The following is a 22,334-nucleotide window of genomic DNA, read 5'->3' as shown; positions in this document are numbered from 1 at the left end:
CAATTTTGTAAACATGCTAAAAAAATACCAGAATACTGTGAAGCTACATAATCACTACGAGGACAATTAAGTAATTATCGTATCTAGGTACAATTTTATTATAATCAAAACAAAAACTTCTTGCATAAACTTCGCCAGAACCATATTTATATTATTTATTATATGTTTTTATTTTTACAATTCGACAAGTTAGTCAAAATTTAATGGGTTAAACGATGATTTAAATTAATACTAATCACGTACATAAGTATTTCAAACATAACAATATTATTATTATTATAAAAGATAAAGTCCCATTCATATAGCTAGAAAATATAATTATATGAGAACGCATTAAAATGTGAAAATATTCACCTTTGCTCCGCTTAATAGTATATATTTTAATTTTAAATCGTTGTTCAAGATTAAATTACAAATTTTTATATATCAAGTCGCTATTTGACATAGTTTATATAATAACTTCGTCGTGTTATCATGCCGATCTGTGTGAACAATGCTATAAACAATTGCTATATGAACAATGACACGTTTCCATTCAAAATTATCGCGAAGCGATCGCGAGGAGAAGAGTGCATACCAATAAACACACACGCTTACTCGAAGCCAATGACATGCACATATAATCACTGCTAGCCAATCACGTGTTCCATCATGGCGATTACTATATAAATAATTACAGAATGAAACATCTTCGTTTTTCAAATTCGACAAAATCATCAGCTCGATATTTCAGTCGAAAATCGCGCGCGAATATATATAAAAAACGCACCACGAATTCCCGTTCTTTGTCACTTCCGCTTTGACAAGATAGCTGCACATTTTACTAAATTCAATCACTTTACTCGAGCGTTTAATCACTCACGCTAATTTTTTTTCAGCGGAAATCGCTCGTTTTCTGTAAACGGTAGTGTGCGCTATTATATTTTATCTCTATTAAATATAGTGCCATTTGATTGCGCAAACAATAGATTGTTGTAACTGACAAGTTTTGAATTGTCACAATTTGTGTATGAAGTTCCTGTGTCTGTCCATTCCTAGTTGCGTCCACCATGGTTGCGTTTTATCGCGTTTTGTCGGTAATTGGCATTCTCGAGAATAAGAGAATTAAAACAAAATACGAACAATATTACGTATCTATCAGGCATGAGCTTCATTTAACGCATCACTTTAATAACTTCTGAATATCAACATATATAGTCTTTTGCAATTTTTTATTATATGGATTGGGTAACAGATAGAAAAATATAACTACTATTAAAATTACACGCACTCGAAGGCGCGCGAATTGAGGTGCAATCAGGTTGAGGATTTATCTCCGTTTTACATTCAGATGTCGACGCAGCGAAGGCCTCTCTGGAGAACGTGCCAGCGAACTTGTACGAAAGCGTATGCGTGCCAGATTTAGGTGATTTTTTGGGATACCAGGGTGGCGGCCATCAGGTGGCAACGCCAGAACACAAAAACCCATCGACGCCCGCCAGTTCTGCCACCTCCAACTCCTCCGGTCCTCCTCAGAGCGGTACACAACAGCAACCCCCGATACAACCCTCCTCGGGCGCGGTGTCCCTGCCGTCGAGACAATATCATAACGACGGTAAGTCCATTTTTACTACTCGTCCGCCTTCCTCCGTTGTCAAATATTATTCTTTACTTGGGAATCCTGCAGGCGATAATAATAAAAGTATAGCTTCGTCGATATATTAAACAGTAAATTTCGTCCGACACGTGCGACAGTAAAAAGAGTTCTCTTAAATTAATATTATTTACGCAAATAATATAGCCACTGTTAATAATGAAATTATAAATTTACGTATCCTCAATTTATGAAATGCATTAAAATCTTTTAACAAAAACCGTTAAAGATAAAAGAAGTATTCAATATCCGCCAATTGTAAAATGAAGTTAACGCATGTGCAAAAAATGACGTAATTATCGACGCGAATGGCAGAGACAGTCGCCTTACTTCCTACACTTCTGATTGCCTTCGATATCGATAATTGCATATGTGCGAGAATATATGCGAGAAACTGTTAACATTACGCGACATAATGGGCCGTCGGTTTTATTTGTTTCCCCGATTGCAAGTACAGAGACGAAAGCGTTGCGACTCGGTCGGTGGAGGAGTTTCTCATTGTTACGTCAGGATGGCTGTGATAGCATCTCTCAGGTCGGCGGCGTTTGCACGTGTTGCAAACGCGAACCCCTCATTATCGTCGCCGTTCGTTTCTCATTTAACGTTTCTTCGTCATCGTACTCGAATACCGCGTTAGCGACAAGTCGCGATTTCACCGCGGCGCGTATGTACATACGCGCCGCCTAGAAATCAAATCGTCGAACGACCGATGTCTGTCCTTCTTTTGCGGAATATTGTATTATATCTCGTTGCCGCGCGCGGCAAATAGCGATCTTGCTGCGAAGTCCCGATTAAGGAAAACGGATGTTTTGGAGAAATGGTTGCAGCTCGGAGCGCTATCAGTAACCGGCGAGGTGATTTCGACTTCGAAATCACGTTTTGCTTACATTATTATCAATTGCGTTCACGGTGATTAACGATAATACGACAAGAAAACTGTTAGATCGAATAAGAAACAGCTTATTACAGCTTATTGCTCTTTATTGCGACGTAATCTTGAAAGCTTAGAAAATGTGCCGCCACGTCTGAATAGTTAAGTAACAAATGAACGAGCTGTCCCACAATCGTGTATGATAGTTGGAGATAACATCGGAGATGACGCAAGCTATCCGCAACACATTCAAACTCATTCTTTTCTTTTTTTTGTAGAATAGCGTGTGTGGAATAACTCTCCCGCTCTGAACTGTTCTATTCATTCAGAAGTCTTGTACAACCTTTTCAATTGCAGCTTCTCCATTGCGATTTAAGAAACGAGGAGATTACGGAAGATAGCAGTGTATTAAGCACATCAAACTTCATGAAACGTTTTCTTGAGTTTCAATTGAATAAAATAGCAGCAAATATCTACAACATAATAACGTCTATGAATTATAATTGCGCAAGCAATTAACGAAATTTCGAATGCTCGAATTAAAGATTCTACTTCGTCTTTCCGAGTTTGAATTTCTTCACAACGTGGAGAGAGCGAAATATTGACAAGTGAAAATATCAATGTTAACGTTGGCGCAAAAAAGAAAACTGGACAAATTTTTCTATTTCTGTAACATAGAACATTTTTGCAACTCGCGATATGCAATAAGTGACCCAGTTTTATTTACGCCATTAACGTTTGATCGTTAATCTGGCTTTGACCGAGTTACTTTCGTCATATCGTGCTTATCGATTCTAAGATCGTTACATGACGAATCAACTCTCGCCAAGTGCATTTCGCACAATGCACTGCGCTCTCATCGAAGCAGATCGAAATTATTCCTTTCTTATATTTTTATTCTTTTATCTGTTATATATGCAATTTACTTTAACGAAAAATATCTTTTAATTATAGAATTTAGCCACTTTGTATAGTCAACTTAAAATACAAATAAGAGTTTATCGCTTGTACATTCCGCACAAATCAAATAATGATATTGAACAAAAATAAATATAACCCTTTTATTAATACTTCGAGACTATTAGAAAACCAAAGTTTCCGAACAGATTAAGAAATAAAAAAATGATCGCTCGATCACGCAACCGTGATGATTTAAACTGCAATTTTGCTGCCGCGATATGCATGCACGCATAGGTACTACACGCGGCGTTTATCAATGGGAGATAATCCGACCGGCTGGTCGTGTCATTCTGTAATTCGTGCACACCGCGCACACGTATAACGCCGTGCAATCAAGTACGTTGATGTCGGTCTGGTGGCACGCGCAATAGAACGACGGACGGAACAGAATAGAATGGAACGGAGCGGAGCAGAACATTATGAAGCGAGTCTTCGTACGTAGCATAGGTAACAATTACCCTGGCGAGGGGCCTTACGTCACCGCAGCAGTGACCGTGGGTGAACGAGGGAAAGTCGGGCCCTCTGCACGCTTCGCCGCGGACAATGGAGACGAGTCGCCCGCGCCGCCCCGCTCGCGCGTCTGTTCGATACACCGCGTATGTATGTACGCATACGTACGTATTATACATGCATGTTGGTACGCTGATGTTGGAGTGCTCGCGTATCTCTCGGCGATCGGTTTTGATCACTCTGATCTGTGTATGTAGGGGGGAAATTGGATTATTCTGGTAAAACAAGTCGAGTACATTGTTATAATAAATGAAAGCAATCAACTATTAACCATATAAACATAGAATAATCATAGAAACAGATTTTAATTTTTAACACAAGTAATGTATAGATTTCAGATTGATAGGATACCGATGATGATTTAACTCGAAAGAGTAATGTGAATATGGTATATGGCACGTTGTTAAATCTCTGACACGCATGATATTTTACGCAAAATAAAATATCAAGAGAGATACTTCCCAGAGAGAATAGGTTTGTGAAATTACAACATCATAAAAATATCATATGAGATAGCAGAGAGGCAGATTTCACAGACTAGAAAAGTTTGGCAACCGTAGACCGATATTTGCTCGTGCAACGTTAAAATTCTCCGAAGACTCGGCTGGTACCGTACGTACGCGTCTTATGGGCGTACGAAGCGACTAACACAGACATCCGTATAATAGACTCATTATTTCTGCTTGCTAAAGCACTGTTACGTTATGTATCATAGCTCTTCGAGGTCTCTGGTTCGACTCTCGCTTATCCTCGCTTTCGACCTCCTCGTGTCGGAACAAACATATCGCACTGTTATTCCGGATTGAATCAAGTTTGCATACTTTGATTGCGCCAAAGAAAAATAATTTCGAGATTCTTTGATTTAACTTTTTTTTCCAATTGAACCATTTCGCTTAATACTTTGAAGTTTTTTATTTCCATTTAACCTTTTTTATGTATTAATTTGTTTTAATAATAAATTCAGATATCTATATTGCTTTTTCCAAAACTTTTTGGCTAAGATTCTTATACATTATGTTAAGATAAAATTATTTTGCGTTATGAAATATCTTGCATAAACGTATAAACTATTAATCACGACTAATTTTAATAATAACATTACATTATTAATATAACATAAGAATTTAAGAATTAATAACATAAGAATTTAACTGAATATATAAATAAAATCAAAACGTTTATATTTTTCTTTTAATGCATTTATTAATAAACACGCAAAAGTAATATGATTCTTTAATACTACAATAAATTAATATTTCAAGTATAATAATATTAACTATCATGCCGTCTGTAAGTGTCTGCGGTAATCATAAAATTTTATCGCGATTGTTTGCAGTACACGATAGTTTTCTCAACGTTTGCGCGACGAGAATGTAGCAGGGTCTTCCTAGTGCTTTTCAGGATGTAATTTGAGGATGTCGGCTCGACGGTAACGCAGCATTGCCCATGATAAGACGAGCACGGAGCTTGTCGCGTACTCATTGCTTCGTGTCACGTATTGCGCGCACGTGCACGGAGATCCACGGACACGCGTCGCGTAGCGCCTGCTGCGCGTGCGCATGCGTATTATGCATAAATTAACGGCGGCGCGGAGACGAAACGCGGCGGGCGGCGCAAACCGAGGGCCGATCGAATCGCGCAAAACCGATGCCTGCTGCGGTTTACCGGCCGCACGCTTCTAAAAAAGGAATGCCATCCGTGACGTCCACCGATAACGTTTATGGGAAAGGAGCGATTGGCCAATCGAGCCGGCGAATACAATGATTAATTATTTGTTAAGCAAGCCTCGCGTTATACCTAACTAACGACGGCGAACACGCAGCATTTCGATCGCCTGTGTCTTTCACCTTCCGATCCTTCTGTCTCTTTGTCTTCGTGTATAATGTCTCTGTGATCGTCGACTTGATGGGCGACTGTGATTATTCAAAATTCTCTACACGCCAGAAATCTTACGTTGGCAAGAAAGGAGCGGAAAACGCTGAAATAAATGTTTTTTCGATTTTCATGGTATTTTAGTTTTCTTGAGCGAACGCGATTGCACCGTTTCAATTAGATCTAATCAAATTTAATTTCGATTTGATGTTACAAACGAGAAGGATTATTGTTAATTCTATGCGCGACTAGGATGACTGCTACGTCACACATAAATGATACCTTACTAACTAATAATTATACACAAGAAATTATTTAAATTCGAAATATAAAAACTCTAGGTTGATGTTCGAAATATAAAAAATAAAATTATTTTTTACTTGGAGATCATCTTTCCCCTTCGCAAAATATTTAGATTTAAATATTTTTATTTATAATATAATCGATAATAATTAAATATATTATTTAATAATGGTTCATTCACAAATCAAATTAACGCGTTCGTTATTTATCACGATCTCCTTACGAATTCTCAATTTGTTGCTACGTTTTTACACTGACTACTGAACCATTCCGCCAATTGCAACCAATTTCTCAGACTAGAATAATACTTAGCACTCGTAACTACTGGTTACGAGAGAGGCTCAATCATTCGTGCGATAATAAAACCGCAATAAAACCGTAATAACGCATTCTCCAATGGAACCTGATTGAAGGCGCGAACAAGGCGAAGCCGGGCAATCTCTTACACCGTGAAAGGGCCTATAGTGCAGTAGGTGTAACGCGAATGCACGTTACCATCGCCGTCGATCATGTTGCGTGCGCGCCACCGCAGATTGCGGGGTACAAAGATACGAAGGAACGACTAGGGGGATAGGCGTAGAGACTCGTAGGGATAAAACGTACAAAAAAAAGGAAGAAAAGAACGCGCCGGAGGTACGGCAGAGAGGGATGGAGGGGTGGTTGGCGCAGGTTGTATTCATTCACTCGTTCATTCATAGTTCGTACGCCGCCTCGAGGGTCCACAAAACCTCTTGCTCATTCAGAACTCGCGGCACGACCGTGCAGCCTGCGCACGCGTGTGCGTACACGACACGCACGCACACATGTATGCGCGCGTTTTTTCGTCCTTTCTTTCCTGTTCGTGCGTATCGTCCTCCTTCTCGTCGCCGTCACCGTCGCCGTCGTCATCGTCGTGGTTATCGTCAAGGTTTTCGTACGCGTACGCCATGATGAGCGGCGTAAGGTAAATATACGAACGGCCGGAAATAGAGAAGTACGCTCCTTCCACAAATGGCGCGAATGTCTCGGAGCTGGAGTTCCTATAATAGCTTTGAAAAACCTTAATGTGTCGTATCTGCTAATATAGGAAATTATCGAACAGGACGGTCGTAATCGATTGCAAAAAGCGATTATTTACATTCAATTTTAATCGCTGAAACGGATAAAAACGGCAAATGTGAGAATTTATTCACTTATCTCCCGATATATACTTTGTTTCGTAATTTATTAGATTAAAACAGTTTTTTGCAAATTATGATTTAATACGTTCATTGATTCAATATATTTCTAAACTAAAATAGAGATATATAGTTACAACATATCTTTTATTATGTATTATTTCTCTCATATATATATTAATAGTACTTTCTATTAATATAGAATATTTTCTATAGCATCTATTTGTACTTGTAAATTATTAATCGCGCGCATGTTGTTTTATATATTCTACTGTAGATTTCTTATTATACTTATACGATGAATAAAATAAAATATTGTAACATACATTTGTCCCGTCTTTTTAGTGTTTTTAATAATAAATACATGTTACAACCCATACTATTAAAGGCACTAAAAATAGGATGAATATATACAATACTAATATTTTTACACTATTGGTCCATACTTGATGGAGAGAAATCATATTGTTTAGTATTCATACTTTGCCATGATTAAAAACTTGTGTAAGAAAGCTTGTGAAGAAGATAAACAAGGAGCAACGCGAGGAATGAGCGTAAAAGTGGGTAGAGGGAAGGAAAAGAGTGAGATGGAACGAGGAGGGAAGAAAAAAAGCGGGAGCGATATTCGGAGCTCACGTTACAACCGGAAGTCGCTGGGCAGGGCAGGCAGCAAAAGGAAAGGGAAGGGGACCTACCCCAATACTGCTCAGGGGGACGGCAAGATAGTTTTATAATGTCCTCGAGTACTCCTCCCTTAATGCACTCGTAAATGCACCCTCCTCAGAACACGCTTCGCCGCGGCATTGTTGCTCACTTCGGGAGTGTGTCTCGATTGAGAAGGAAGAATCGCACAGATGTAGAGAGAAGAGAACCAGATCGTCTTGTGTGACTAGTTTTCGCCTGGGTATACGTTGTAACACCGATTCTCTTTACACAGCAGGATTTACTGGATTTCGTGAATATGAGGCCTTAGATAGCGCGCACACACGCGCGCGCGAAAACTGTTTTAAAGATTGCATTTAATTTAAACATGGATATTTCTAAATCTGAATATGTAAATACTTATAATTAAAAAAGAGCATTAGTAATAAAAAAAATTTACTAATTACTAGAACTCACAATTACCGGCGCCTATTTAATTCATGTATGTAGATTCATGATTTCCAATTCTATTTATGATAATATTAAGATATATGCAGAAAGAAAATATAGTTACTCAATATTATCTTTAACAATGACTGACGCAACCAATTTTAAATCCAATTTTAAATAGGTATGTTCAATTTGCGACGTTGTTTGACAGTGAAAATTTAAATCTCGTGCAGACATTTTACATTGAGATTACATTTAAAATATTAATATAATATTGGGTAATTATAATATTACTTCTCAAAAGTAGAAATCTTTAAAACTACTTTTGCCCTTGCAGTCTTTGCTAAATCGGAAAGAGCAAGACTGCGTAATCATGATATGTACAACGATCAATTAGATTACAGACCCGAATGGAAAATAGAGACACACCAGACACGCTGTCGGACAGGCCCGCGCACGATACGGTAAAAGCGCGCGCGTTCTCATTGTGGCCGGCCCTCGTAAGTCCCATTACTATTGCCGCTATACGAACCGAGAGAGAGAAAGAGGCACGAGGCGTAGGGGAGTGAGCGCTTCCGGTCCCCTCCGCGTCACGTGCGAGCCCGCCGCCGAACAGAGAAACCCCCGTTGCCTCGCCTCTCAACATCCGGTCTGCTGCGCGCCTCCTCATCCCCCTCCGGTCGCAGCCCCCTCTCAAAAATAAGCTAGGTCTTTCTCGACTCATGTTGAACGCGCACGCGTTTATTGTGCCTCGTAGAGATCTAGTGCTCCTTAATTAATATAAAATATGTTTAATAAACAATTAATAAATGCATTCAATATAATGTGAGCATTAATTATAATAAAGTTGCAAAAATAATTCTTTTTGAAGGAAAAAAATTGGAACGAGCAAAAACAGTAAAAGAGAATTTGATCATTTAAAGCAATTTAAATCAATTTTTATTAAAATAATGGATATTTATATAAGTTTGTAAAACAAGGTTTTTCTTTTAGCATACTCATTGTTATAGGTATATTGTCAAAATATGTGGCAATAGATACCACTTAAAATATTATTTTATTATGAAAAAATTAATTATAATTTATCTAGTTAAAAGCTCAAATTTGTTTTTTCTCTTATTTAATATTTCTTAAAATAAAATTGCAAAAAGATATGTTTTTACATATTTTCATATTTACATATTTACAACTATCAAGTTTTTGTTTCTGTTAAAACAGAACGATTGACATTCAATCATATTTTCGCGTATTTATTTAAAGAAGATGGAAGTTATTCATATCATTGAGTTATTAAGAGTCGATTTAATTAACATTGATGATTCAATTACACCGCATATAGCTTAAACTTATAGTTTTAAAAAGTTTACGTGATATTTCTATTGTAATAATACATTATCACATATTTAATATTTTGCAACAATTATGCGCGTGTCATCTACCAAACAAAGATATCTCTATCATTCAGATTCTCATTGTACATATTTTATCACGCACTCAATTTACAAATCGAGATAAATTCCGTGGCGTATACAGGGTGGTGAGGCATCTAAAACAGGCCACCTGAATATCTCGGCTGTTATTGATGATAGAAAATAATGTGTCAGACCAAACTTGCATGGTTTCGAGGGACACATAATTTGTTCTAAATAATTTTTTATTAGGTGAACGCGTCATATAAAGGTCAACTTCGTTTTTTAAACGGTATATGTTTTTTTACGTACCATCTAATAGAGCGTTTGAAGATGCGCACATTGATCTACGGGTCAAAATCATTCAAGGTCACTGAAGGCGAACTGCAAGGAAAAATAATTTACTTTATATTGCCTAGAGTTCTCTGCTATTAAAAATACTGTAAACTCAGAAATGAAAAAGTTCTAGCCCTTAGAAATTTTTTCTTTTTCCACGAAGTTCTGAGTTGTTATCATTATTTCTTATATTGCCTAGAGTTCTCTACTATTGAAAATACCGTAAATTCAGAAATGAAAAAATTCTAGCCCTTAGAAATTTTTTCTTTTCCGAGAAGTTCTGAGTTGTTCATATCATTATTTCTTATATTGCCTAGAGTTCTCTGCTATTGAAAATACCGTAAATTCAGAAATGAAAAAGTTCTAGCCCTTAGAAATTTTTTCTTTTCCGAGAAGTTCTGAGTTGTTCATATCATTATTTCTTATATTGCCTAGAGTTCTCTGCTATTGAAAATACCGTAAATTCAGAAATGAAAAAGTTCTAGCCCTTAGAAATTTTTTCTTTTCCGAGAAGTTCTGAGTTGTTCATATCATTATTTCTTATATTGCCTAGAGTTCTCTGCTATTGAAAATACCGTAAATTCAGAAATGAAAAAGTTCTCGAGTTTAAAATTTTTTCTTCTCAGAGGAGTTCTGAGTTGATAATATCATTATTTTTTATATTGCCTAGAGTTCTCTGCTATTGAAAATACCGTAAATTCAGAAATGAAAAAGTTCTAGCACTTAGAAATTTTAGCCTTCAGTGACTTTGAATGATTTTGACCCGTAGATCAATGTGCGCATCTTCAAACGCTCTATTAGATGGTACGTAAAAAAACATATACCGTTTAAAAAACGAAGTTGACCTTTATATGACGCGTTCACCTAATAAAAAATTATTTAGAACAAATTATGTGTCCCTCGAAACCATGCAAGTTTAATCTGACACATTTTTTTCTATCACCAATAACAGCCGAGATATTCAGGTGGCCTGTTTTAGGTGCCTCACCTTGTATATTTTTTTAAATATCTTTATCAAACAAGGAATGGAAAACCTCTGCGATACTTTTGCACTTTGCACACGAAATCGGGCACAGAATCTTTCTCAAATAAACATCAAAAATTGTCAATCAAATATCATTCTTATTGCCCACGATTGAATAAATCTAGATCGTCTCAATTTAAGAAGCAGCGTTTACGCTAAGGCTCTTCAAGCGATTACTCGCACGTACTTTCGAGAAGCGAATCTCGATCGAGGATGTACGAAAAAAGGTGTCGAGTACACGATGAAATACCGGCAACGCGCGAAGGCAACGGTGGCAGCAGGTGGTTGAAAGCTTCGAGGGGGCGTTTTGTGATCTCCCTCCCTCTCCTTGTCATCATCCCCCTTGCTTCCCCCTACCACCCACCCCCCCCTTCCCACCCTCCGCGCTGGCAAGCGGCCGGGTTTCCTATCTCATTCCCCTCCATTCGACGGCGGCAGCCCCACTCGGGGCATACTCGTGAACTCCCACCTTCCACCTCCACCGTGCGGCACCAATGCGACACCGGGAGAGCCGTACGAAACGCGCAAGAGTCGCGGCCGGGCCCCACGGCCGGCGGGGAGGGGGAGAAGAATGCTATGGAGGACGAAAGGGACGGGTCGGGGCGCAGCGCAGGCCGCGGAGGACCGGAGAACGGAAACGGCACGGCGCTTCGTCACAGTGACACGCGCGCTCGCGTCAAGTGGAGGACAGAGAGCGGGGAAGCGGATTGCACGCGATCGGTGATCCGCGGCGCGTCTACTTGCGTCTACTTGGCGCTTCCGTCTGTCTTTTACATGCGCGTCTTTTACATTCAGCCGGGCCGGTTTGTCCCGAAATGAAAAAGTGCGGATCGCAGTGACGTCCGTCGTTGACAACATCCAGACATCGTTTATACTACGCGAGTTGGTAGTTTCGCGGGTTGTACTTGCAAGGAAGTGATCGCCAAGGTCCGATTCCAATCGTGGAGCGATTGAAAAATATCAAGGAGGATCAGATTCAATTCCCGAAACGTGGCGAATAATTGGGGGTGGCCCAGGTGCATTTGGACTCTGACCGTGGAACACTAAACGCAGTGAATGATACTAATGATTAATATTTAATTTAATTGGGAGCGAACACGGTGAATAATTGCTAATTAAGTTTGTGGAGTATTCGAGAGATCAAATCTAGCGCGAAACTCAGCACTGAAAAAACGATCGAAGGATATCCTAAAAATTACGTTTGACTCCAATTGTGGAACCGGACATACGGGGAACAGATACCTGAGAACTTAAACAGCCAAGCGCAGCTGAGTCAACGAGGAAGGGAAAGAATGGACGCGGCCAGCCAGAGGGACACCTGTTGCATGGTCTCGCCAAGTGCAAACTTGCCCGCATGAGAGAACATAAATTCCCCCTGAAGGCAACCGTCGACAGATCCGTCACAATTGATCATTGAAATCTCTTTGGTGTACTTACTCTCCAGATACCGTCAGAAATCCCAACAACGCGATCGCTGCTTGAAGAGTTCACGTCGCTCACGAAAGCGAAAGACGAAAAGCCGCGAAGACTCGAAACCCAGGACGATCGCATGAGCAGTTCCTCGAAAGAAAACTGAGCCCGCCGTTGTCGTAGATTGCGACTGCAGTCGCGATTTGTTCGTCGCGCCGTACTTGATATGCCGCAGACACATGGTGGCGAGTCGTGAGGTGGAAAACCGCGCGCGGAAATTGGCCGGTCGCACGGATGCCCACACGCTCGTCGTCCTCGTTGTCAGGGAGTGATCAACGTCGTCTAGGCCGCGCGGGACAATCCAAAGCGACGTCACGGCGGGCGTCGTGAGCGTCGGGACGTCGCGGCCTTCGGGGCAGGCGCCGGGCATAATAGTCGACCCGTACGCGAACGGCGGCAGCGATCTCGGAACGATCAGCAGCAGCAGCAGCAGCAGTAGCAGCGCTAACGCGGTCGCGTCTTCGGAAATGGTGCTCCAGATGCTGGACACGCTGATGACAGGCCACGAACCGTTCTACGCCGATTATCCCGCGTACCAGGAGGCGGAGCCGCTTACCGGCCATCATCCGCATTCGCATCAGCACGCGATCACCCGCAGCAACACCAGCATAGTGCCGCCGGTGTCCTTGGACGCGACCACCCACACACCAGGTACTTATTCGTGGATCTTGATTCCGGGTGTCAACGTGTGCGGGATATTGTGAGAAGAACGCCGGAGCGGGGATTTGGGGGGTAAAGAGGCAGCCGAATGATCGAAACAGATTTATATGAATATATTTTTCGAAGAATCTAGTGGAGAGGATGCTTGATCTTCGTGGATTTGCATTTCATATTCAGATATTGATACAAACAATGGAACAATATATTGGCGATTTATAGATTCATATGAATGAATATTACCTACGTGCTACCATTATCACGGATTATCACATTATCTAATCACGGATGTATATCTTGAATATTGCAAGAAGATTGAACATAATTTCAAGAAAACGCAATATTGATTAAGATAAAGATTTTTCGAATGTAGACAGAAAACTTTTAAAATTATTATGTCAAATAATCCTAGATATCGAATTCAATTTACTCAAGCAGAGATTAATGCATTGTAATCACGAAATGAAGAAGAAATTGAATTTATACACGTATTTCTATAAAATTACTCTTTTTCTTAATAATATTTCTTAGTAATAAAGTCTTCTTAATGCAAATACAGTCAATATCCAGTATCTATTGTTTAAATAAACGGCTTGGTGCTCGCAAGATAATATCGCACGATTGTCTTTGTCATATGAGAGGTCAAGCATATGCGGTCTACGCATCTACAATTATATGGAAATCCAGGGGACATTGGAAAGATTTTATAGTTGTTTAGTTGGAATATTTGCAGCGGTAAAACTTTAAATAATTTTTAATAAAACTTGTATTAATATAAAGCTTCACAAGAATATAATAAATCTTCGTATATTTTCACATATGTTTTTCTATTTTAATTAAATATTAATAATCACAGTATCAAGTTTCCATTTTTTTTTAAACAGTAATGATTGTAGATAATAACATATTTTTTCTTATTCTCATGTTATATTGTAGTAGTATTAACGATCATGACGAAATAAAGAAATCACTCGATGAAATACCAAATCTAGGATCTTATTACAAGATTTCTTAGATCCTAAATGATTTTCGTAATGATACTCTTTCTCTCTCTCTGTCGCAAGCGGCAGATGGTAAAAACTCGAAAATAATTATTTGCTATTATCATCGAACATAAATTCACTGCTTCATCGTGATCAATAAACACTAGAGTTATTAATTCCAGAAGTGTTACACAAATTTCGGTGGTACAAGATATTTCTATAGTGCTCTTCCCATTAATTAAAATTAACTTTTTGGAAAAAAAGATTTATTGTAATTAATAAATGTCTGTTTTTATTTCGTAACAGACGAAACTCTTCGAGTAGTCGCAATCTATATTTGTTGTAAATGTTTATGGCGGCATTTCAGTCTGACTAGCTAAAAAATCGAGTACCTTAACGGAAACGTCGTACACAATTAAAGCATCGTTCTGTCGAGCTACGCAGATACGTCACCATTACACACATTTGGCTATCTGCATAATGGCCCGTAACTATATCGTTATTTTTACCGTGAGGATCTTTTGTTCGTGATACACGTCGCTCGTCCTCTCCGTTAAGGTGTGGCACCCTCGTTAAGCCGGCAATAAAGCGTATCGTGGCAAGGTCTCGGCGGCACACGCTTGGGAGCTCGGGTTACACGCTTCGAATGCTCCGAATTGCACCGGGCTCAAAGATACGAAACGAATCAGTGTCGTATTTAAACGCTACGACGAGATGTCGATATTGTGCTAATCGCAATGGCTATTGCAAATAGCAAATAGTCGATATTGCAATAATCAGCTTCTGCGAAGTTTGCCATTCTGTTAGATACCGCAGATTTTCTTGTGTACTGCGAATAGCAAGGAAATAGGACCCTAAATTGCATTTTGTCGTTAAAGCTACCGCTCTCCTTTTAATAATTATTGACTAAATTGTTATACTTTGAAGTAATCGGGATAATAATAATAATTTTTGAATTACTTAAGCTTATGTATTTGCCATGTTAAAGTCGTCGTTTATTATTGTTAAAATCTGAAGCTATTTGTTATTATTAGTATTATCATTTTTTCTGTTAAAAGTAATTTTATAATCAGGTGCTTTAAAGAATGTCAAATATTTTGAAGAATCAGCGCAAAAGAGACACAAAAAGACTGAATTAATTCTTCACTGAATAAAAACGCTTTTTTAGAACGTATACAGAATATTTAACATTGACAAACTTATACATAAAAATTGGTTAATTTCTGTCAAGGATTATATTTCATTATTATTGTTATTCTTGAAAAATATTTCCAAAAATATACATCCAAAAATCATAATATTACGATATAATCTTTTTCATCATGCGCTTAAATATATCCATCATCATTATGATTAACTATGACGATCATCATCATCCCTCATCATCATCATGTCTCATCATCATCATCATCATCATCATCATCATCATATAGGATTTCCAAATCATTAATCAGTGATGAATAATTCTTATTTGTGGTGTTGCAAAAAGGACACAATTATCCGCTTCGCAAATAATGTAATAAAACAACTTTTAGCTTGCATCACAAAGAGCGTAGTTGGATGGAACGATTTTATCGGCAATTAACTGTATTATGTATGCACGCGTTTCTTGCGAGATGGAATTCATTAAATAGAGTTTTCCTCTAAAGCAGAATTTTTGCTCGTACGAATGGACTTGTTAATCTGTTCAACTTTCATTAAAAAAATAATAGAGGCTATACAATTACAAGTACTCTATCCAACTCTAATCTTTACTCTCCTCAACGGTAATTAACGATCTGGAAATGATCGAAGCGCGCAATGTCTCTTTTAGCGAGTACATGCGCGAGCTTTTACATTACGTTGATGCCACCGACCGGTATTTGTGCGCGTGCGACACATATACATGCGTGTTCCGTATGCATGTATGTTGCGCACTCGCGAATAGGTGGAGTGTGGGAGAGTTCGCAGGTCACCAGTCTGTTCTGCTGAACAATGCGTGATTTCGTCGTGCCGCGCTTCGTGGACGACTTTTTTACGAGCTATGCTCATCGCGCGGTTGTGCCGCCGCGAACGTTTCTCCGTACGCTCACCGCAATGACGTTCCCGCGTGTCGCGCCCGTGCTTTTTGAGTAAAAGGGAGCGGATTCCATGACGGTAGATATATAAAATTCGAAAAGAGAAGGAATAGATCGTGCATATGCGTATATACATAAAACATTAATTTTTTTTATGCATGCATATATGAAAATATTTAAAAAATATCTGACGAAATTACATTCTGCTAACATTGTTTTCTTGTTTCGAGAATAATTATTATTATCAATATACAATTTACATGTATAGATATTAATGTGTTATGTAGATCATGTAAAACATTCTACATAGCTTTTTGCTCTCTCACTTTACTCGTGCTAACTCGATTATAGTGCATTACATAATTTATACGCATACAACTTAATATGTGTCTTCGTTGCGCGTGTTCGCATCGCTTAACCTTCGTTTTAGAATTCATGCATTATTATTCCTTTAAATCAGAATGATGAATAATGTTTTTCTTTAATGTTGTGATGTTAATGTTTATGTTTCAATTACAGATTTAACGTAAATAAATATACTTGTTTCTACATATATATATGTACGCATTATTATGAAAACATTAATTTATCGTTTTAATCTTGGTTAATTCTTGGTCTTTCATTCAACTCTCTAAAGTGTGCGCTAGTTCGTCACCCATAAAAGTCACTAGAAAATATGCAATGCCACCAGGAACGCACGCGTTGAGTTCTCCTAAAAGTTTCATAGCTCGGATTTAGTGCAATTGAAAAGGAAAATACAACGACCGGGAATAGAAATATCAACGCCCCCAATAGAAATGCCAATAATTTTCGTATTGCGATGCAATCCAATCTGAATAAAATTGCGACTTTCGATTTCATCCTTGACAAGGACGAAAGTCCCTGTTCCAGTTGAAATCTCGGTTGCGGGCCGCAATCTTGCTCAGCTCCTTTATGACGAACGAAGATGGTGACCTTCCGGTGGCGGCGGCGGCGAGTCGAGAACATTCGTGAGGCAGGTTTTAATTTTCGAGAGCCGCGCGGCGCGCTGTTCCTCTCCCTCCTCCTCTCTTTTACTACCCTGCCGCCTCTACTACCCAGACAAGCAGCTGTGCATGCTGACCGAGCGTTGCATTCGATTTGGCACGTGCCACGGGTCTGCCGCTGCCGCCGCCGCTACCGTCGCTGTCGTTGCTTCTGTTACTGACCGCCGTCTCCTTCGTCGTTGCTCATCGTTGCCGCTGCCCAAGCGACCGGCGGCTCCGACAGCCCTCGGCACCTGTTTCACAGCTGATACGCGACTGCTGCTGCTGCTGTTGTTACTGCTTACTTCTACTTATTAGAGAGAAAAAGAGAGAAATGTAACAAGCTCGACTACACATTCTTTCGCGTTGCCAGCTTCCCCTCTTTTCAAACTGTGCCCTTTAAGATTTTATAGCTGTTGAACTTTTCTTATAGATTGATTTATTAATTAACAAACTTTCTTTTCTTCACTTGAAGAAAATGACACGGTCTCAAAATAAGTTATCAATTTCTCATCAAGTATTTCATCGAGAATTCAATTCAACAATCACTTAGATTGTTTTTTCAATTTGCATGACTTATTTAAATTTGATCGCAATATTTTAAATAGCATCACTGTGAAATATAATAAACTCTCAACGATATTTACTAAAGACGAAGTATCTTGTCCTAAAATTAATCAACTAATTCCATCTCAATTTCCTAAATTGTTGGGACTAATTCTCCGATGAAATTATGAAAGGAGACTTTGAATTGCAGCGATCGCAAGATGCTCTCAGATCTAAACGATGACTACCTTTCTCTCTTTGTTTCTTTCTTTTTCTTTTTCTTCTTTACCAAAGTTCCTCTACTAACGTGCGCTCGTATACGCAGCGTGAGGGCCGGCTCCAAGCTGCACTCCCACGCTCGTCGTCCATGAAACACGGGGTGCGAGGTGCAGTTACTACACGCGAGCCTCGCAGGTGTACTTAGAATATGCAAGGGTCCGTCCCTACGACCCTATTAACGATGCCACGGCCGCCACATGGACACACGGGAGTATGGGAAAGCCAGAAAGACTTTGCTAGTAATTATTTTTATGTGGAAAGCGCGCCCAAGGCTCCACGCTCGCTGGTGTAATAATCATGGGGTGTAATTTCATGAACGGTGCGAATTAAATGCTTCCAAGGTTGATGTAACTTCGAATAATGTTACGTGGTGTAGTATGTTGCTTTTATAGACAAGTAAACTTGGTCTTAAGATTAATATTGAGCTGCAGAATTTGCGACTTCGACAGTTGATTTTATTTATCATTTTTTACATAAACTTTAATTTAATACACCAAAAGATGATCTTTAACACTGTATCATATATTCTCGTCTCTCTTGTATTATTATACTAATTTGCGCCTATTTTATAATTACGTTCAATTAAAGGTAATTGAGCGAAGTCAAAAAGGCTTGACCGGTGCGGCACTTGCGCGGTCGACCACCTGTTTCTTTTCTCTTTCGTTATTAAAAGTGTGGGAATGTGGGGTGACGGCGCGTTACACACGCTACGGTGATGTCGTTTCGATATAAAGGTTGGTAGATTATGGTAATTCGCCAAAGTCGTCGGTCGCCCCTCTCACCCGCATTTTCTTCGTGCTACGACATTATTAACCAAGAGACTGACCTCTGGAAAACGCGTTAATCTCTCACTTGAGTTGATCGCTCTAAGTAAATGAGGGAGGGATGTGTAGCAAGCACAGTGAACGACCTAGTAATAATGATCCCGGCAAGCCACCTGGTGTCACCTCCCAGATACCAACGTATTCAATATCACCTGCTGCTTGTTGGCCTCCACAAAGCCTAGCTAATTTCGAGTTTAATGACTCGGCTTTCCCTTTTAAATTCTGCAGCAACGTATAATAAAAAGCCTCTGCAACTCTCTGTTAATTTATTCATATTGATCTAAATAGTAAGTGACAGTGAAATTACATTGTCAATTTTCAATGAAAAGCTTGGTTTAAAACTCCTTTCATTATGCATTTTGTTTTATAATTGGTTGTATTAGGACAACATTTAAAACTGAACGATTAGCGTAAAATGTATGGGATAGCTGTACATTTGATAACAAAGCCCACGATAAGATTAGGTGACTCCACCGACTTCCGACCACAAGCCGTGCCACTGGAACTACCTTCTCTCTCATCCAATTGTTAATACCGCGCGTTTCTTATCTCTCTCTTAAATTCTTAAAAGCGCAAATATTTACACTACTCGGAACAAATTGCATTCGATAATCTTTCCTAAACGCACTAATTGAGTGATAATTAAGATGTATTTCCAAGTATATCAGAAAAGATATGCTACTTCTTTTTACGTAACTCAAATTGTATATGAGTTTTTTCTGCGTGAAATATATGATAATATATAATATATAATAATATGTTTTAGATTGATTTATATAAATCATAATTTACTTGCAATTATGCAACAACAGCGATACTTAAACATATTATTTAATAATAGATAAATAATAGATAAATGAATTTAAAAATGTAAAATATATAATTTATATCACGAAAAATATGTGAAAAAAATGAAATTTTTCCTTATCTTTACAAAGAAATCAAGAAATTAAATTAAATCATTTGAAAAAATTCGCAAATTATTCTCTTAAATGCTCAATAAAACACCATAAATGATTTAAAAATTCTGTAAGTAATTTCCTTCAGATAAAAAGGCACTTAAATGTCAATTCAGGCCACTTAAGCACGTTGAAGAAGGAACTTTAAATCTCGAGATAAGTCTCATATGTAGTCGCAGAGATAACAATTTTTATATTGCAAAGACTTGATATTTTTAATATCTCAAATACTATGTAACATTAATTTGCGGTGTTTGCGGTACCTTTTCATCGCTAAATATATTGAATAACGATGCAGCCACAGCCTCTGCGCGGTGGAAGCCTGTTGCAGTTTGGATTATCGTTCTCTCTCTTTCTTCTCTCTCTTGTGATCGTAGAACGGAAGTCGAGGATAGGCGGAGTTGGTTCGGACCAATCATCGAGATACGCACCGCCCACGTGTCAGCGGTTCCACCCTGCGGAATGTCGCGCGCTGCAGAGACGCGCAGTAAACTCTGCGGCATTGTCTTTTCTTCTTTTATCAGTCAGTCCGATTTGGGACCGACAGAATCATAGCCGGACATTGTAATATCTGCGACGATCTTTCTTTTTAAGATAAAAAATATAAAAGATCAAAATTGATATTTTAGAATAAGATCCAATATGAAAAGAAGAAATACATATCGTACAGCAAAATGGAATACATGATTTTGTTTGAATAATCTTTCTTTAAATTCTGTTTGCCTCATTAAAAGCAGAACTGTAAATATAGTAGCACTCAAAAGTCTTTTGACAATCAATTTTTATATTAATTTTCGCATTAGTTTGTAAATGTCTTAAACAGTGCTACTATCGGCTTATTTATTTATTGACTTTTCTATAACATGGACGTTTTTTTCGTTATAATATTTTCGGAAAATATCTTCGGATTTAAATAAAAAAACTTTATTTAAAATTAACATTTGATCGATAACTCAAAAGTCTTTTGACACATTTGGTTACCGCAGGTAATTAAGGACACTCACTTGTCCATATAGTTTATTGACAAATATCTAAAAAACTTTTAATTATTTATTAAAGCGCGTGTAGGAGAGTTAATGAATGCGGGCTAAGATGTTTCTTTTCTCATTTTGCAGGCGGTTACAATCACCTACGCAGTCCCGTGTGCCAAGACGAAAGTCAAAGAGACGAAACGTCACCACCACCCCACAGCCATAGCACCCAACCACCGACCCCTCATTCTAGTACTCCTAACAGTAATAACAACAATAATAACAACAACAATGCCAACAACGCGTACATTCATCTACGAAATTTGAATCAGCTCAAAACGGAATGTAAGTACATCACTTTTATCTATCTTTTTCATGGTGCATTTTAATTACTTTATTCATGGAATTCTTTTTTGTGTATAATTTTATTGACAACGTTTTTACTAATGATCATTATCCGTAAAATTATATTAATTATTAGAGTTATTTCGAGATGTTCATGTGAGAGACAAGATACTGAAAACTTTTTCTACATTTATATACAAGATATTTTTCAGATGCAACTGGAAAATGTTACAATTTATTTATTAAGATTTACATATGTAAAATAACGATCAAATTTTGCAATATTTTCAACTTTTTTACAAACGTAGACGTTGTATTAAACCTATTAAACTTATTTTTATAATAATACATATATTATTACAAAATCAATATGAACAAACTGATTTGTTTATTTATATACTTTGTTTGTAGCGAACTACAGCAATCATCAGATAGCGGACCATCTCCAAGGTGGCAGCGGCAGCCTTGGCAGCGGGGGCGATCTTGGCGGCACCGGAAGCAGCGAGAGCGATTTGAGAGTCAGCGCAACTGCGACGGAGAGTTACATGACGCCGGCACATTATTCGGGGTACGACGAGGCCTCCGAGTACCACAGCCTGCCGCAAGATCATCAGACGCCGCATTCATACAATCTGGACAGTTCACCGGAATTCTACGGCGGTAGTGGGATCCATATCGAGCCTAAATATCAGCCGTCACCGTTTAAGAACTATCCTCGAGGTTCGTATAGACATGATTAGGATTAATTTTTGGAAAACTTATTTGATTATGAAAATGACACCTGCCCAGTAGGACGCTACCACGAGGGTTACAGCGAGAGCGGCGGATACGGGCAGTACGACGCAACGTTTCAAACGGTTCCTGGAAGCGGGAGTGGTGCTGGAAGCGGCGGCGTCGGTGGTGATCAGTGGAGTGTCGGACTCGCTGATCATCTGCCTCATCATCCCGCGTTTCTCGCGAGTCTCGGGCCACGAGACTCGTCCAATCCCCATCATCCCACGTCTATCGCCAATAATGCGGACCAAAAGCCCTTACTGCAAAGTCCTATGCTCGCCGGTTACGCAGGTAAACT

General features: G+C 38.7%; 1 protein-coding gene across 5 annotated transcripts in view; it reads left to right on the top strand.

Annotated features, from left to right (window-relative positions):
- The window catches only part of LOC105276598 (ETS-like protein pointed), a 107,007-nt gene that overhangs the window by 81,912 nt on the left and 2,761 nt on the right, over nucleotides 1-22,334 (top strand). For 3 of the 5 annotated variants that reach the window (XM_011334348.3, XM_011334350.3, XM_011334351.3), the window contains 4 exons: nucleotides 1,331-1,594; nucleotides 21,062-21,262; nucleotides 21,674-21,982; nucleotides 22,052-22,327. In XM_011334348.3, the coding sequence (XP_011332650.1) occupies nucleotides 1,331-1,594; nucleotides 21,062-21,262; nucleotides 21,674-21,982; nucleotides 22,052-22,327 (1,050 nt within the window). The remainder of the gene's footprint in view (nucleotides 1-1,330; nucleotides 1,595-21,061; nucleotides 21,263-21,673; nucleotides 21,983-22,051; nucleotides 22,328-22,334) is intronic. The other 2 variants (XM_011334349.3, XM_011334352.3) reach the window with 2 other exon arrangements.

Source organism: Ooceraea biroi, chromosome 12 (genome assembly GCF_003672135.1).
Source record: "Ooceraea biroi isolate clonal line C1 chromosome 12, Obir_v5.4, whole genome shotgun sequence".
Lineage (NCBI taxonomy): Eukaryota > Metazoa > Arthropoda > Insecta > Hymenoptera > Formicidae > Ooceraea > Ooceraea biroi.
This window is presented reverse-complemented; position numbering and strand designations above follow the sequence as displayed.